At 33.7% G+C, this 18,294-nt stretch overlaps 1 protein-coding gene across 2 annotated transcripts in view; it reads right to left on the bottom strand.

Moving 5' to 3' along the window:
* Positions 1–1,144: 1,144 nt before the first annotated feature.
* The window catches only part of MYBL1 (MYB proto-oncogene like 1), a 32,356-nt gene continuing 15,206 nt past the window's right edge, over positions 1,145–18,294 (bottom strand). The window contains exons 7-16 of one of the 2 annotated variants that reach the window (XM_006204700.4): positions 17,061–17,135; positions 16,341–16,445; positions 12,785–13,018; positions 11,411–11,779; positions 9,400–9,542; positions 8,855–8,969; positions 5,844–5,960; positions 5,651–5,755; positions 5,036–5,215; positions 1,145–3,786 (exon numbers count right to left, since the gene is read on the bottom strand). In XM_006204700.4, coding sequence (XP_006204762.1) covers positions 3,658–3,786; positions 5,036–5,215; positions 5,651–5,755; positions 5,844–5,960; positions 8,855–8,969; positions 9,400–9,542; positions 11,411–11,779; positions 12,785–13,018; positions 16,341–16,445; positions 17,061–17,135 — 1,572 coding nt within the window. In that variant the 3' untranslated portion in view covers positions 1,145–3,657. The remainder of the gene's footprint in view (positions 3,787–5,035; positions 5,216–5,650; positions 5,756–5,843; positions 5,961–8,854; positions 8,970–9,399; positions 9,543–11,410; positions 11,780–12,784; positions 13,019–16,340; positions 16,446–17,060; positions 17,136–18,294) is intronic. The other variant, XM_006204701.4, reaches the window with a different exon arrangement.

The following is an 18,294-nucleotide window of genomic DNA, read 5'->3' as shown; positions in this document are numbered from 1 at the left end:
TTTGAACTTTTTTCCAATTTAACACTGAGATTTTCTAAGCACCATGCTGGAGGCAGGAGCTCTGAATAGCAATCCCTACTCTTCAAAACATAAAGTGGGAAAGTTTCATGGAGGCACCAGGATGATCAGGAAACGATTCACAGCCCTGCGCTTTGAAGGCTGAGTAAAATTCTAACAGGTAGACACAGAAAAGCAGCTCTGAGGAGAGAGCATTACAAACACAGGCACGGAGACGGAAGCATACACACATACGTTCTTGAAGATCCGAGTCACCAGGCCCAGGTCAAGAAGTGAAGAAGGAAGAGAATTATTATTTAGGCAACAGACAACCATGGAAGGTCTTTCGACAGGAAAGATGTGATCAGATTTGTGTGGTTTTGTTTGCTTCTTTATGCTCACATGTAAGGAGTTATACTTCTCAGCAGTTATAGTTCACATGGTACATTAATAAATTAGCATGCTGGTTTCATGTGTTAAGTCTCACGTGAACACTTGACATAAGCATTCTACTGAGAGGTATAACTCATTTTCAGTGGGTTATCCTTAAGATTTCTAAGCCTAGAAGGCTAAAGGTAAAATCTGGATGGTAACAAATTCACTGAGGCAGTGTATTACTGCACAGACCCGACTGGGCAACCAGTTGGCCCTGCCTAGGTGACACCTTGAAGTCACAGCACAATTTCCTGCCATTTCTATAGAGTGGAGATCAGAGTGACTCATGCAATAATCCAAGTGAGATGAAGGAATGGAATTAGAGCTGTGTTCTTATGTGGGCTGAGGATTTACAAGAGGTTTCATTGTGGAGGGTGATGGAGAGGGAGATTCCTCAGTGGGAGAGCGAAGGGAGTGCAGCACCACTGAGAGACAGAACTAAGGAGGGGCAGGTCCAAGGTGGGGAAAAAAGGACACACTGCACTCAAGGAGCTGACAGAAGAGTCATACGGAAACATCTGAAGGCAGCTGAAAATATGGCTCTGAATGGGGCTCTTGAGTAAAGAGGTCAAGTTGTGTTAACAAATAAAATCACCCATTAAGGGAGTTCTAAAGGAGAAAAAAGGTCTAAGAATAGCTTGTTCAGTTAAGTCCCTAAGGGTTCAATCAATACCAAAAAACGCAAAACCAAAGTGAAATGAGCAACGCCATGCCCACTTGTACACAGATGCTTTATTTTGGATGTTAACAGTCAACATTGTATGCAAGATTCTCTTACAAATGAAAGTTTTCCCATACATCAAAAAACTCAATTTAGTCAGGGTAATTAATTGCTGAATTAATATGAAAACCTTACAACAAAATGCAGTATTACATATGTGTAGTCAGTTTCCATGCAAGTATGGCTGCTACATTTATGTCTGGCATTTTTATAACATACTGAAAGAAATTCAAATGAACACAACAGTATAAAGGTGACTTAAGATGCCTGACATGTTTAAGATTAAAAATCTTCTTGCAAAAAGCAACAAAGCAGTTAACTGGAGGATTCAACCAATACCAACCCAAATATGTACTATGTCCAGTAAGCCCAAGCTTATCTGCAATATATTACATTTGGGATAATTTAATGCTCAAGAAAAACTATGCTTTAAAAAAATATAGCTCTTCCAAGATATTATACTTTGGTGATTGGAGACTATGTACATCAAAACCAGCTAAGCGCTACATTAAAAAAAGAAAGAAAGAAAGAAAAAAGGAACCATTATGTGCTATTTAGTTCAAGGTAACTGAAATTGAAATGATTCAGTATGATTTTGCTACAATTATTGGTTTTACAAAGTGAAATTTCTGTGAGAAGTTCACTAATTTAGAAGCAATCAACATACTTAACAAACACGCTATGAAGATTCAAATTGGTTCATCTATTTGTTATCAACAAGGCATAATCTTAGTACCACACCTTTTCTTCACTTCTCACTACATATAGTATGCAAAAATGAGCAAGCAGATTTAAATAGCTTAAAACCCTTTTAGGTCTACTGTTCAAGAGTGAGGCATTGAAATACTTAGTGCTTCCATTTCTATTAACATAAAAACATCAGAGAATCTTAAGCTGTTTTTAAGGCATAGTATTTTGGTATTTGCAAGAGTTTGCCTGGTAATGGTTGATTCCATTAAGTTAACTTGAGAACTTGCCATCATTTGCTTATCTTCTCACACAGTGCAAGTGTTGGTCGCTCTTTCCTTCTCTCTTAGCAGCAAGCCAGGTCTGCTATTTTCTATAGCAGCATACTTCAGGAGTGGAGAGGGAGAGAGTGTGTCAATTACAAATAATTAAAACTACAGTGTACAATCCTATTTACCTGTCAGTGTTTAGGTTGACAGCACACCATTATATGTCTCAAAAAAATTACATAAAATCTCTACACAAAAGCAAATAAAGACATTCTTTCAAGAAGAAATAAAATAAGTGCAAACACCTAAAACAGGCAACTGAAGCAACTGTTGTAACCTGTAGAGAAACACAAAACATTTATAAAAGGACAAATATTTTTATAAATAAAAGATAATGTTCTCTACTTCTGAAACATTGAGTAAATATAATAAACTTCTAAGTGCAGACTGTTTTTAGGGACCAAAGTACCATATTATTTTTTAAACAAAATGCAAAAATTTCAAACACATATACAAATCACCAGATTAATTTATGACCCCCCCATATAATTTAAACAGAAAATATTAAATTATTATTTAGTACATTTTTAGAACTACTTTATAACCAACATGATTTAAAGGACATAGTGCAATATTTAAGTGGATGTGACATACAGTATAGATATTGTATTCTTTGCAGCTATAACTTACTATTGGTTGCATACTTTAAAAAGTCAAAATTGTTCTTTGTTAGCTGTAATAACAGGAAACAACACTGGCTTCTAGACACCCTGTATAGGTATAAATATCTACATTTAAGCTTTAAAAATGAAAAATAAATTATAAAGACAGACTTCTTCCCAATTTACATTTTTCCTGCTCCTACACACTGTACAATACATTCAACAAGACTCTCAGCTCTTCTGAGATTTACGAAGAAAATACTGACTCTTTACTAATAAGGAAAAAATCTTTTTGCGATGCCTTTTGTTTTTAGTACTATGCTCAAATAAATACATTTAACACTGTAGTTAATTTTACTGTTTTTTTGAAAAATATGAAAAATTAGTAGTGCAACTTTCTTTCTCTTAAATTCCTTCCCACTGTGTTTCTCTGTAAATGGTAGCCTAGTAAATCAGCACAGAGGCAAAAGTACTTCATAAAACCACATGTGCTTCACAGACATAGACTAATTTCAGAAATCATACATACTCATAAAACCTATCTGTAACAGAACTGCAGCGTCAAGAGAGGAGCAACATGTATCTTCTGAAGAAAATACATGAGAAGTTACTTTTAGAAGATCCATGAACATTCTAATATGATTTTCCCATCTTTAAAAAACAATTTTAAAAAATCTCATCTCTTAAAAAATAAACTATGAAAATGCCTACCTACCCCTTACTTAAGTGCCTAGCCTTCCGCCTGCCCAATATGAAAAAGGATGCAAACCGTTTTAGGGCTGTGTTAAAACTTTAAAATCAATTAATTGACAAAAAATTTCATTGCAACCTAATTTAGTATAGAATCCAGTAAGCGAGTGGGGCATTTCATCAGTTTTCATAACAATCACAGTATGAGGGCTCTTGAAGTGCTGCTGGTAGCCGTGTAAGTACTCAGATATCTTCTTGCTTGTTCAGTCATGATAAGCTGGTCTTCTGTCTTCCCATAAACCACTGTCTCCCATTCACAATTTGACTAGAAAGGAAATATTAAAGTGATGTGAAAATTACTAAAATAACTACCCATTCTACCTCACAATTAGACTTTTTAAAAAACCAAGTAATTGATTGGATTATTTGGTAAGTACTTACTGCAAAAATTTTCTGATAATGACATTGTGATTCTCTTTATAAAATGATGTTTCAAAAATACATACTAAAATATTTATGATCAATTTTTTAGCTATTTATAGTGTTTACAGCCCTGTGAAGGCAGTTTAAAAGTTTTGTTCCCACAGCTCTCCTACCCCAAATCAAATCAGTCTTAACATGGAAAGAAATGTCAGTCTTTACTGCTTCAAAGTTTAGCAAAAGAGTTAAAGAGATGATATAATGTCAAAAAATGAGCCAAGAATGCTTTATATCCTACAGATTAGAGACTACGTTCGTAACACAAAGTCAGGTTTAGGTTTATTTCTCTTGTTTTCTTCCCTTGTTACAGAGTAAGGTTACCACATTAGAGAAATGGCCTGCTATGTAATAAATTTTCCTGAAAAGTTGTGTTAAAACACTGGTAAATCAAATCATTTTAAATGGATTACGAGAATGTGTTACATCGCTCTACAAAAAGCAGTGACTCAAAAAAGAGGAGGTGGCCCATCTGATCACCAGACATGTCTTCCAGGAATGCTTGAAAGTCAGGAAGGCTAGTTCTGCAGTCACTGCGGTGTAAAGCAGCAAACTTCCCCTTCAATGACCTCTCAGATTCTCTGGGTTGAATTCTTAAGATAATATAATAGTAAAAATTTCTCCAGCCTTCATTTGCAGCTACATAATGGCTGCACAGCATCAGAAAAAAGGATTTTGCTTTACAACTTTAAGCCAGAAAGTTCACTGGAAACCATTATACCAACAAAAACCAAGCTGAAACTGCTTCCAACCACTTACCCTTTAAAGGTAGCAATTAAGGCTACAATTATTTATTATAAGAGAAGAGGTACCAGAAGTAGATTTAGATATCTTTAGTTTAAAAATGAAATAGTGCATCAGAAATCACCAGAAGTCTCTGGCTACAATTCCAATTGTTGAGTTTATATGTGCTCTGATGAGTGAGTCTCTCAAAAACCCAAATCTAGTTTGAGTGACAAAACAATAGTGAATCTCTAGTTACTGTTCCCGTCAATTCTGAATGTAAAACAAAAAGTATAATTTGTAATCAGTAAGTCCAAAGTGATAATTGAATAAACAACAACAAAAATCACTGAAAGAAATTTATAAATTCATACCTGAAGATTCTTTTCCAATGTGACAACTTTGGAAGTGTTAGGGTTTGGTTTCTTTTTATTAAGTGTATATGTTTTGTTGGTTGAATTTATATCTTGTTTTTCAGGAGTCAAGTTGCACCTATTGTCATGTATTTCCAATAATGGTATCATTAATAAAGATGTTGTAAATATATTTTCTGACTAAGAGAGAAAAAACAAAGAGGAAAGTAGAATAACTAATCCAGAAATGGAGACAAATGGAGGGACTACTGAGTAAGTGGTAGTGGAAGCCCTGTTCATTTCCCTCCAAGAAAGCTTTTGGCTCTGATGAAGTTTCTAGTAATGCAGTAAAATTAAATATTTCAGAAATGAACTAAAGATAAATACTGAAATGTAAAGCTTTGAGAACTACCATGTTTTGACATCATATATATGAGAGCTAACTCCTCTGAGAACAAAACAAATTTAAAAAGCAAGGAAGTAAATAAAATACTCTCTTCAGTTAATCGAATTAGGCAGAATAATACTAAAGGAAACTCTATGTATCTCTGATGGACTAGCCACACAGTGAGTAAAATGTAAGAACCACTAGGACTTAAAGCAACCATCTCAAGAAAAGAAAAATTCTTTACAAACCTGCGTGTCTGAAATGTCTTCCGTCAATAGTTGAGTACCTGGTTCTTCTTTTTCCCAGTTATCTAAGACTAGTGATTTTCTGACTTTCCTTACAGAAGCAGTATGCTAGAATGAATAATTTATAATAGGAACATTACGGTGAAGTCACTTGAACACAGTATGACTTTTATTAACAATGATACTGAAAGATTACCTCTTGTTTGCAGCTTTTGTAAGCAGGTTCATCCTCCTCTTTGAGGAATATGTCTGTTCCAGTTTCTTCTTTCAAAACTTCCCGAATATCTTCTTCCAAGAAGGCAAGTGGCTGTGACTAAATTATTTTTTAAAGGATTTTTAAAGTCTTTTATACCAATTCCTTTTTCTCCCCATATATAGAAACCCAACTTTTACACTTTTTCATTATTGGCATAATTTTCTCCTGGTAACCTACAGATACATAAGTTGAATAAATTAATGAACTAATCCATTCTATGACAAAAATAATTTTGCACATTCCAAGTGCTAAATGAGGTGTGGCACTTTCTGCACTCCAGGGAACTAAACAAAAATCTTCCTTTTGGGGAACCTATTACAGCTCCTGCTTCAATCAGGATCCTCACAATTAAATAGAAAAGAAAGATTATTTCCCCAAGTATTTTTACATAAAAATAGGAAATACAGAACAAACTGGGACTACACTAGCTCTCCTTATTCTACTTCTATGGTACTAGTTAGAGTGTGTGTAACCACTAGTTAGCAGGGTTCTCTTACCACTAAATGTGAGTTACTTAAGAGCAGTGGTGACATCTTTTTCATCTGTGTATAGATCTCTGCACACCTAGCCTTAAGCTTAAAGCTGAGACACAGTGTTCAAGAAGTGTGTGTATGTGTACTGGAGTGTGGAAGAGCAGGAAACAAAAAACTTGAATGTGGGTTGAATAATGAAATAGTCTCAAAATACTATTCATCCACCTTTCTATCAAATAGCTAGGCACACCATATATTCAGAAAAAATTTTAATTATATCAAACTTAATATCTACCATAACCAAGATTTGTTTAGCCCATGTCTCCAGTCAATAAAGTCAGGAAGAACAGCAGCCATATATAAATGAGATTTCACAGTACGTACAAAAACTTTAAAAATGGAAATAGATTTTAATGTGCTCTCATCTACAGCCTGAGACATGCAGGAATCATGTCAGTATGTCTGTGTGTTGCTCCAAGAGCTTTTGTTTTAAAGATTACATTTCACAAAGAACATACATTAGACGTTCTTAAAAAGAAATCTGGAATCTGTTGTTTCCCCTATAAGAATACAAATGTCCTATGGCTAAGACATAGATGAATTCATCACCACCAACAATTATTCTCTTAATTGTCCTAATGTGACAAAGAAAAAGAACTGCTGCACTTAACACTTCTCAGGTTAGGGAATACCAAAATTAATAGATTTATATTTAAAGAACTTCCAAGGTTTCTGAGTAATTTTCAATAAACATCAGACGAAACAATGTTTATTAAGAAAGCAACATATAATTAAGATGTACCTGATTAAAATTCTAAAGCCAATCTCTAAGAAGTGCATTTGACTCATAGTAAGACACATTAGAGAGCTCAGTGGTTAGCACATACTAGGTGCTCAGTATAAACTGGAGCATGAGGAGCAGGAGGAATGAAAAGTCAGTTCACTGCCAATGAGCCTATAGATATTTTTAACAATTTTAATTACAAAATCAATACTTTCCTTTTATCTTAAATTGCTGATGAAAATTATCTGTTTTGGCAATGGATAAATTCTTCCCAAACACGTACAAACTTACAGGCACTTTAGGTCACTTGAAACCTAATTTCTTGCACACTATCATTAAAATGATAGTTTTCATTCAACATAAAACGTTGACCAAATGACCCTGAGGCACTGGAGAAATTTTTAAATGTCTTCAAATAATTGTTTATTTGTCTAATTTCCAATTAGGCTACACACCCCTATGACGGCAGGAACCATACCTGACATGTTAACATCACACCCCCAAAGCCTAGCACCTATAAGGCACTCAATCAATATTTGCTGAATTAATGACAATTTTTTTAAATGAGTAACAAAATACTGAAATGGATTAGTTAAATCAATCAGGTAATTTCATACAATGGAATATTACACAAACATTAAAAATTATAGCATACATACAATTTATTAATTTTAAAAAGGTTACAAAATAGTACAAAAAGTGTGATCTTATTTTTATTTTGTGTATTTTCTTTTGTGTAAACTAAAAAGTTTAGAGAACTCTAAAGAGAATATAATTGTTCACAGCAGTATATGAAGTAAGTGACAAAAAGACTTGATCAGTTCTACTATTTGCCCTCTAAAACAGTAATTAAAAAAAGGGGAGGAAAGGCTAGAAGACTTGAGAGTCTGACATGATTTCTGGTAGAAATTGATTAAATCAATTAAACTCGAATTTATTAATTAATCTACCCAAAATGTGACTAAAAATAGAACATAACCAGAGTACCTTGGAAGCGACCAATATTTAAAAAATCATACTTTCTTTTTATTAAACCTAGTTTGTCAGGCTCTATATCTGCCTAGAATTAGACTACCCATGGCTCACTTGAGGTACTTCAGAGTTGACTATATATATATATATATGAAAGATAACACCTCCCGTCTCCATTCATGAACTACTGCTGTTACCACTATGATTAAAATAGTAATCGTATCAACTAAGCACATATTTCCAAAACTTAGTATCAACCCCTTAAATTATCTTTTACCATCACAAATAACCCCTGGGGTGTGTTTTATAATCTCTACTGAATAGAAGAGGAAACTGAACCTTAAAGAGGTATCCTGATTAATCAGTTTCAAAAATATTATTAGAAAAGTGCTTATGTATATCAAATTTATTTTATTCTACTCTAGGTAACTTTACTGAAACTACTAAAAGGTGGGTTTTAGTATTAAGAAATGGACGCTGACACTGGATTTACCTTCTCTAGATGATATAATGTAAAGAAAGCATGAATCCAAAACAAGCGAAACAAAAATTAACAAGGAAAAAGATTAACACAAATTCAAACTTATAAATTAAGAGGTAAAAAGCTTTTTAATCTGGTTCAGTGAACATCTTTTTTTAATGTTAAAAATCAAGAGTAAAAATCAAAATTTGCATCTTACTAAAATTAGGAAAATTCTTAAAAATAAAAGGAGTATACATACCACAATTTTAAGAGGTCCATATTTCTTCTCCTGAGCAGCAAGTGCATTCTTAAAAGGAGTAGGAGTTCTTGGTGTGGTACCCAAAATAGATCTTCTAATGGTAGGTGTTCTAAATCTATTCAATCATTTAGATATTTGTATTACAGTCAAAATTTGATTTCTTATAGTTAAGGAAGGCAAAGCCACGATAAAAGCACACACTAAATTTATCTTGCATATACAAACACTATTCAAACCTTCTAAGAGTGTGTTAAAGTATGCCTGCCTAAACTGTTTCTTAGTTGAAGCAATCATCTTAAAACAGAAAAAAGACAAATGTAGAGAAAATTATTTAAAATGTTTGCTTGAAGTCAAAGTTTTATACTCTATTTAGCTGGTTTTCAGTCTCCCAGGGGTAAAACATAAGGTTATGATTTATTTTTATTTTAATTCTAAGTCCCACATGGATAGGGACTATGATACATGTATAAATGGACGAAAAGCTAATGTACTCATGAAACTGTGCTTCCCATTTTCCCTAACACAATCATTTAACACCTACTTACCCGACATTTTCCTTTTGATCTTTGGGGGTTGTTTCCTTATGAAGAGGAGTTGTAATAAGAACTTTCTGCCCACAGATAGGGGTTGATGTGAATGAAGGATTTTCTATGTTAACTTGTTCATTTCCAGGACATGTGTTGAAAAACTAAAAAAGGAAGAGAGATTAAATACAATGTCTAAAATGTCAAAATCCCTACACAAAATTTAAACTGGCAAGATTTTCAAATTATTTCTTCATTCCTTTTAGGAAAGGATTATCAGTAATACTACATCTACATTCCATTCCACAAAAATTAAGCTCCATGAGAGCAGGAATTTCTGTTCTGCTCCTCACTGCCACCCTAGCTCTTAGAACACTGCTTACCACATAACAGGCATTCAAGAAATGACCATTTAACAAATATTAAAAGTTACAAAACACAATAAAAAAATTTCCAAACAGTATATATTATCAAATAGGAATATACAGGAAACATAAACAGCTGCTGTTAAATATAAGTTTTGTACAACAGCATAACTAAAAAAAGTTTTATTATTTTATCAATAAATGATCTTAAGTGTTCTTTTCCATGAGAATATTTAGAATTCAGAATATAATAATAATGTTTTGCTAATAAGAAATAAAGCTCTCTAGCCAATCTGCCTATTTGGAAAAGATCTCAGAACCTCTGAACAGCCAAAACTGGTATCACAGAGTCCATTTTCCAAACAACACAATTTACTGGATCTTAATTTACATACAACTGTGAAATACTAATTTATTCTTTTACCCAACAGAGTAGAAGCAATGGTAGGAGAAAGTAGAAACTGCTTTAATGCTACTTATAACTGGAGAATTCTAGTGCCATCGTTCTGGCTCCTAATGTTTTCAATGTATTTAATCCTAAGATCAGCAGTCAAACCTTAAAACACTGTAGAGATGCCATCACTCAAAGAATAAAATCCAAACCCTTTGCTATGGGATACAAGGTCTTTATAATCATGTCTCACCTTCTCAGTCATTTTCTACCTTAGAATTTACTCTTCAACAAAAATTATCAGCATGCAAAACTCCAAAGATAGAAAAATGCTACTGTGCCCAAACCTGCTTCACCTTCCTCAAGATGCTTTGTAACTCTTGAGGATGGGGGTGGGGACACACTACTTACATTGTAGCCTATGTAAATGGCAACCCCTGAAGCACAGGGGGCATGGTTTTCAGAGAACACAGGGGTTGTGTACTCACTGCCAGATCCTCATCCTTCCAGGGTCAAAATGCACCTCCAATTATACCCCCAACATGCTCCAAGTTTACTTGACCATTAACCTTCTATCTTCTCCCATAAAACTTTTCAACCTCTGTCAAGACACTTTCAGCAAACACCAGCTCCTTCTCTTTCTTACTAACTGACCTTGGACAGATTGTTTAACTTCTCAATTTCATTCCACCTACCTCCTAAGGTTTTTTGAAAGAGCATTAACCAAGGTGCCGTATAAGACAAGTGTTTAGCGCACAGCCTAGAACATAGCGTTCATTAAGAAAGATAGTATTATAAAATAAAAGGTACAGTTTGCTCTGACATAATTATCTGCTGCCCAGGGATATAACTACAGGAGAAAGTGGTAGTTCCTGACATCCCTAGAAGAACTTACAACACACGGAAGTCTTACGGGGAGCAGCTCTCTATGGGCACAGATACCTGGCTCTCAGTCTCAGCTCTGCCATTAGATAACTTTGGGCAAATTATTTTACCTTTCTGGGCCTATTTCCTGATGAGTCCTATAAAGACATAGAATTACACATCTAAAACATCCCTTTTAGCCCTAAAAATTGTAAGGTACTGTAATGCAGCTACTATATTTTGTGAGATACTTTTCTGATTTATCGTGGCTTAGCATTCTCATGTATACGTTTAAATACATTATCCATTTTTATGTGTCAGCAAAGCAACGAACTGCTAGTATGGATATTAAAGACCTAATTTAATCCAGCTCCTCAACATCTGGAAACATAACCAAAAACAACACTTCTACCTGTGAAGGAGAAAATGGTAGTGTTTTCACCGGTGTGTGCTTTAGTGCTGTATTACCGCCGTCGCTGAACGACCCATCACCAAGTTCGCTGCCCGGGGACTGACCCACTGGCATCCTTCTCTTCTTTCTGAGGATGGTTGGGGGAGTGCTAAACTTGACCACATTTGGGGATGTTAAAGGAACAGCCTCACCATCTGCACCGTTACAACTGGTTTTTTTCCCTTCAAGTACAAGACTGACGTTAACTTGACATTCCATGGCTCCTTCATTGTGTTGAATCCGCATTAGTTTAACAGGGGTGGACTTGACGGGAGAAGCAGCAGCATCGGAAAGATCAAAGCTAGTAACATCACTCCACGCTACGGGATCCTGCAACAAATTAAATTTCCAACGAACATTATGAATGCCATAACCTAGTTAAATCTAATCTTGAACACAGTATGATTTCCAGAGTTAATTAACTACTCATTTTTTATCAGCAGAAATAGGCTTTCCTTGGGTCATCTTTTTTTTTTTAAGCAAGACCATCTGAGAAAAGAAGATAATGCTTTTACAACTCCAATTCTGAACATCCCAGAATAATATTTCATCTAATTCTGTAGCTGAAGCTTACTGCCAAAGTACTTTAAATAAAAAGAACAAATTATTTTTCAGTTGTTATAAAAGAGTACAATTCATCATAAAGCTTCATATTCGATTCCACATTAGAAAACTTTACAGCCTATTCTGCACCTACATAATCACGTCGTAATGAGCATGGAACATCCTCAAAATGGTCATACACTATGATCCAAAAATTCAACTTAACCTAAGGACATAATCATGATTTTGCACAAAACTTTACATAATACGTTCTTTAACTTGTAATACTTAAAAACTGGACACCACATAAATATCCAATAATAACGGTATGTTGGGTTAATAAATTTTGTTACATTCATATGATAAAATATCATGAAGCCATTAAAATTCAAATTTAAAAAAAGAGTTAAGAAAATAGAGACATGCTCATTATGTAATATGGGAAAAATCCACAAACATAATACATTAGTATATATTTGGGTTCAAAAATATACACACATGTGTGTTTTATATGTATAGAACCCAGCTTGAAAGGAAATACCTCAAATTATTAACTCATTTTAATTTTCTTCTTTACAGTATTCTCTAGTTTCCAGCTATCTCTAATATACTTGTACCACTTGTATAATTAATTAATAAACAAATAAATATATATATATATTTTGCCAGAAGTCACTTCAAAACATCAGATCAAAATTAAGCATGACATAAAAGGTAACGCATAACATAAAATTGGTCAATGTCCCTGAAATCACATCATTAATATTGAGCTTTTGACAATTTCAGACTTACAGATTCAATAAGTTCCAGAGTCTCTGCGAATTCTGGGATGGTCTGTAGGGAGGACAACACAGCATTTGCCTCCACAGCCAGGAACTTCGTGGGGGAGCTCTGCTGAGCAGACACGGCCTGAGTGTCATCCATTCTGTAAAACTCCCCGGCGTGCTCCTCAAGGCTGTTTAGCGTATTAGACACGCTATCATCCACGAGGAAACTACCAGACCAGCTAGAAAAGCTTCCAGGTTGCTAAAAATACAAAAGAAATCTGAACGCTATTTCTCATTCCCATCCTAAGCAAAAATTTAGACTTCAAGAGTATCTTCTTGAACAACACACTTCACAACATTTCAGCTAAAAAATACAGTAGCAACTATATCACCATTCCTCAAAACTGATAAAAATGTTTTTTCATTAAACTTCAACTTGACTATATTTCTTCTTTCTAATAAACTTTTTAAAATCTATAAAGTCACAGTGAGGTAAACCTAGCATGTGTATACTACAACATAAGGTCCAAACCACTAGAATCTGGCATTTCTCCACCTTTCAAACTTCAGCTCCCAGCACTCCCACTCACAAGCCCTACCCCCCGGGGAATCCTGAACACCCAGCTGCGCTACCTGCAGTTCCCTGATGAGCTGGTCACGAGCTTACCCCAACGGGCCTTTGCACAGCCTGCTGCTCCCCTTATGTAGAACGTTCAACCCGCTGAGCAGGGAGAACTCTCCTTCCTCATTTAAGTACGATACAGTTTAAGTATTGGAAGACGCATCACCTTATTATACACTTTTACCTGTTCCATTTATAACAATGTCCTAGTTCACCTATTTTGCTAATATATAATCATTGCCTAACTTTCAAGACTGAGCTCAAAGAGGCTTTCTTCCAGGAACTCTTCAGACCACATAAATCTCAGTTTCCTATGAGCTCCTATAAAACTAAGTGACTTATTTTATCTCACTGGATCCTGTTTCTTATGTGTCCCAACTGCAGAGCAAGCCTTTGAATTCACGGATGGTGTCATTTTTCTTTATCTCTCTAGAGATGTACATAGCAATTTACTTATCTTTTGAGCCTAGATTCCTAGTGTCTCTTGATGAAAAACAAGAAAAGAGACCTGACCTTGAAGAGCTATGATTAAGAAACTATATATAATTTGAAAACTGTTAAAAACAGTAGATCCTAAGAGTTCTCATCACAAGGAAAAATAAATTTTTTTGGTATTTATGAGACGATGGGTATTCATTAAACTTATTATGGTAATCACTTCACAGTATAAGTAAGTAAAAATGATTATACCGAACACCTTAAAATTATGGTGCTATGTTAATTATACCTCAAAAAAACAAAAAGAAACAGGATGTAAAGTGTATAGCACTGTCGAACAGAACCCTCTGAGGTGACAAAAAGGTTCTGCACCTGAAACTGCTCAATATGGGCACCAGTAGCCATATAAGCAACAAAATTGTAGCTAGTGCAACTGAGAGGCTGAATTTTTAAATTTTAAATTAAATGTGGCTAGTAACTACCATATTTTAGAAAGCATAGTGCTCAGTCCATAAGGAAGCTCTCAATAAATGGTACCCATTACTATTAAAAATCACTAGAATGTGTCAGATATTCACAATACTAAAATGTTAAATTTCAAGTTAAGGTGAAAAAATTAATTTTCAACATTGTTGCAAAACAAGTTCCACTTGCTTTAAAGTTTCCTATAAATAAAAGAAATTAAAGCAATCTTATTTCACTAGCATAACCACCTTCCAAGTTTACAATCACTTTCTGGATATAGCTTCCAAACCATATATATTTCAAGTAAGCCTGCAGGTGGGAAAAAGATTCGAAGAGGGAGGTTACTAGGCCCCCTGGCAAAACCATAAGTTTGCAATCGTATACACCTGATTCTGAATCCCTAGCAACAAATCACCTACTTTGCAGAGTTAATATAAGTACTACCAGGAGTACATGTAACACATCAACAGTAGTGGAACATGATGAATACTTGGTAAAATGGCAGTCATTATTATCACATAATTATTTAGAATAGAATACATACAGGGGAGGGTATAGCTCAAGCAGTAGAGTGCTTAGCATGCACAAGGTCCTGGGTTCAATCCCCAGTACCTCCTCTAAAAATAAACAAACAAACCTAATCAAACAAACCTAGTTACCTCCACTGCCAAAAAATAAAACAAAATAAAACAAAATACATTAGAATAGAATACATATTTTATATATGTATGGAGTCTATAACACTGGGTACAGCAACTTCCCTCTAGAATCTCAACAAGATTTTTATGAGAGTTATTTTAGATAGCAAGTTCTAAAAAACAAATTAATAACTTTCTCCCTTTTTAATGCAAAATGCCAGTTCTTTTAGCTAATTATATCCTATTAAATTAAAAAATGACAGACTACTATCAAAAAATAGAAAATGTGCTTAAACATGAATATATTGTCTACAAATGTAGACTCTCTTACCATGAATATTTGCAGCTTCTTAATAAAACCAAAATTAACTTTAAAATAAGTACCCTTAGATTAGATCTTCCTATTTACCCATGGTTTTTGCAGTTTCAAAACAAAAATTACTTTTCCCATGGTGTATATAGCTCATCTATTACAATTAACAAATGTAACGTTTTCATTAATATTTTCTGAAGTGGTATAAAGACATCACTAGTTGCCTCGTAATGCTATTTCAAGTCCTCAGGTTAGTCTATTTCATAACTTTGTTAGTTCTTAGTCACTGTAAATGTACTGTCCCCTCATTCAGCCCCAAACCAAGAAAAATACTTTCCTAAATGTACAAAGTCCCAGGATATTAAACTTTTTAAATTGTTAGTTAAATATAAACTTTTTTTCCTTTTAATACATCTAGCACAGCCTGTTAACTTAGCTAGAATCATCACCACTTATTCCGATTCAATACTCCGAGCTGTTCTCGTCAACCAAATCTCAGACCAGTTTTCATACCTAGTAACCAAAACCCAACATCCACAGAAAAATTTCTTGAGAGAGCAGAAAATTGAAATGTTTCCTTTTCCCATATTTTTACCATAATTACTTTTTCCAATTTACTGAATTTGTATTCTAAATATAGTAAAAGGGAAAAATTTTTCTAAGAGAATAAAACTAATTTTGAAGCACATAAATCTCTATACATCTATTAAATTCCTTGTTTTTTTTTAGCCTTTGTTTCTACTAAGGCCATTGTTACATGGAATGTCTAAAATAAAACCAAAGCCTAATCTAAACCACATAAAATTTTCAAAAATATGCACATCAAAAATTATATCATAAATTTGCTTGATATTTATAATTCAAGAAATATCTTAATACAGAACATTGTGAACTATGTTCAAAGAGATGCTTATCAAAAACAGGCAACCTCAGAGTTGTAAATCAAAAAAACTATTTTCAGTCCATATTAAAATCTGAAGTCACGATGAATATGCTTTCCACTTGCTGGCATACAAAAGTCAATAAAATTATAAAACTATAAAACCATATAAAGTATATAAAAGATTCTAACAATAAAATCTAAACACTTAAGCTTATTTCTTACTGATGGAATTCGCTTTCTTCTAACTTCATTCTCAGCTGACATTAGAAGCAACTCAAGTTCCTTTATTTTTTTTTCCTTATCAGGATCTTCATCAATAAAGGGTTGCTAAAATAAGTTAAATAAAAGAGAAAAAACAGGCTACTTACATAATTGCTTTATTATTACTATGAATGTTCTAGTTTTTATTTTCTTCTATGCAACATAAAATCCATTTTCTCTAATAAAGCTTAATACTACTAAATCCCAAATACTCAGTATCATAATGCATCTGGTACCCCCTTCAAGAAGTGCTGGTAAATATTTTCAATTTAACAGAAAAGATTTGGGAAATTTAAACGTATCAAAATTGCACTGTATCATCTATGTCAGTGTCTTATGTGTGAAGTCTATTTTAATTTATTGACTCAATGTACATATTCTATCCATTTTAGCAAAAATATGTGCATTCATAACCTGAATGCTCTAAGTTGGAAGAATGAAAGAACCACCCTCTGATGCTGTGGAGTATCTTACATTTGTACAGTTTACATTTCTCAAACCCATTTACAAACTTTCTCCATTAATGGTATAATATTCAAATAGGTCAGATAGCATTGTTTTTGCTCTAGTTTTATAGATGAGGAAATAAGCACTATTAGACTTGGAAATGTTTGGAAGTGTTTCCTTTGTTGTTGCAGTTGTTTTTGTTTTTGCTTTTTTTTTTTTATAAATAAAAGTTACCTGAATAAAGGCAGAAGACGTCTGAACGTGTTCTACACAATTGCCTTCAGGTGATAAATACTGATAGCCCGGGATCTAAAAAGTAATTAAAACATTAATATGATACATATAACACTATATAAATGCTTTTAAATCTGAGGCAAAGCACAAAAACAGAATAAAATATCAACATTAAAAACTCTGTCTCTGTTAACTTTAAATATTCTTACGTACAATAGTTTCTTCTTTTTTTAAATAATAATTTAACTAATAATTATATCTCCATTCTTAGAATCTACTGATTGAAAGTCATTAGCTCTTAGGAAAGACCTGTTTTCTCCTGAATGAAATATGAGAATTATTTGACTAGATTTATCAGCCAATCAGTCTTTTATTATCTGCAATATCCACCAAATATTTTTAAAAATCTGCTATTAAAGGATTGCTCTATCTCCTGGAGAAGACTAAGTAACTGTGTTCCCATTCTTCAGAGGAAGGGGCTGGTCCACGTGAAGCGCTCAAGAAGATGGAGCCTACAGTAGTTTTCAGTATCCTTATCTCCTACTCCTACCACCACCCCCTGCAATCCGTGTACAGAAAGATGTGAAAACAGAGGCTGTTTCCAGTCCTTGTCTTCGAAAACAAGTAGAATCACTCATGTATTTTTTAATACTCTGACAATAGAACTAAGAGTTGATTCTGTTTCTTTTCTAAAGTATCTGAAATAAAAATTTTGAAGTTGCACGCAAATTTAGTGTGCAGTGGTGGGAAGAAATATGAGTCTTTTTTAAAATCTTAAAAACTAAAATATAAATTTGAAATTGTCTATTTTCCATAATGGCCCACCTAAATCACTTTCATATGCAGTATCATTATACATAACTTCTAACACAGAACTTAATTTTCACAACACTTGATTAATATCAGTTATTGCTCACCTTCCAATGAATCAGAAACTTATCTTTCTCAAATGTTTCATTTAAATCTGTGACAGTTATTTCAAACCAAAACTATTTTTCAAGTCAAAATTAGAACTATCTTTTTAGCAGTTTAAATGAACTGAACTATGAACACATAAACCTTTCAAGAATTATTAAAAGGTAAATAATTCTTAAAGCACAAGAAAGATCCTTACTTCCTATATATATGTATACATTTTTTTTTACCTTCCAATATATTTTGACTGAGAGTGTTAAACACTCCATTGGCCCCAAATGATTTTAAAAATTATCTTCCTATGAGTTAAAAAAAATAA

The sequence above is a fragment of the Vicugna pacos genome, chromosome 29 (genome assembly GCF_048564905.1).
Source record: "Vicugna pacos chromosome 29, VicPac4, whole genome shotgun sequence".
NCBI classification, from domain to species: Eukaryota; Metazoa; Chordata; class Mammalia; order Artiodactyla; family Camelidae; genus Vicugna; species Vicugna pacos.
Note: the sequence above shows the minus strand (reverse complement) of the source record. Positions and strands in the feature narration are given on the sequence as shown.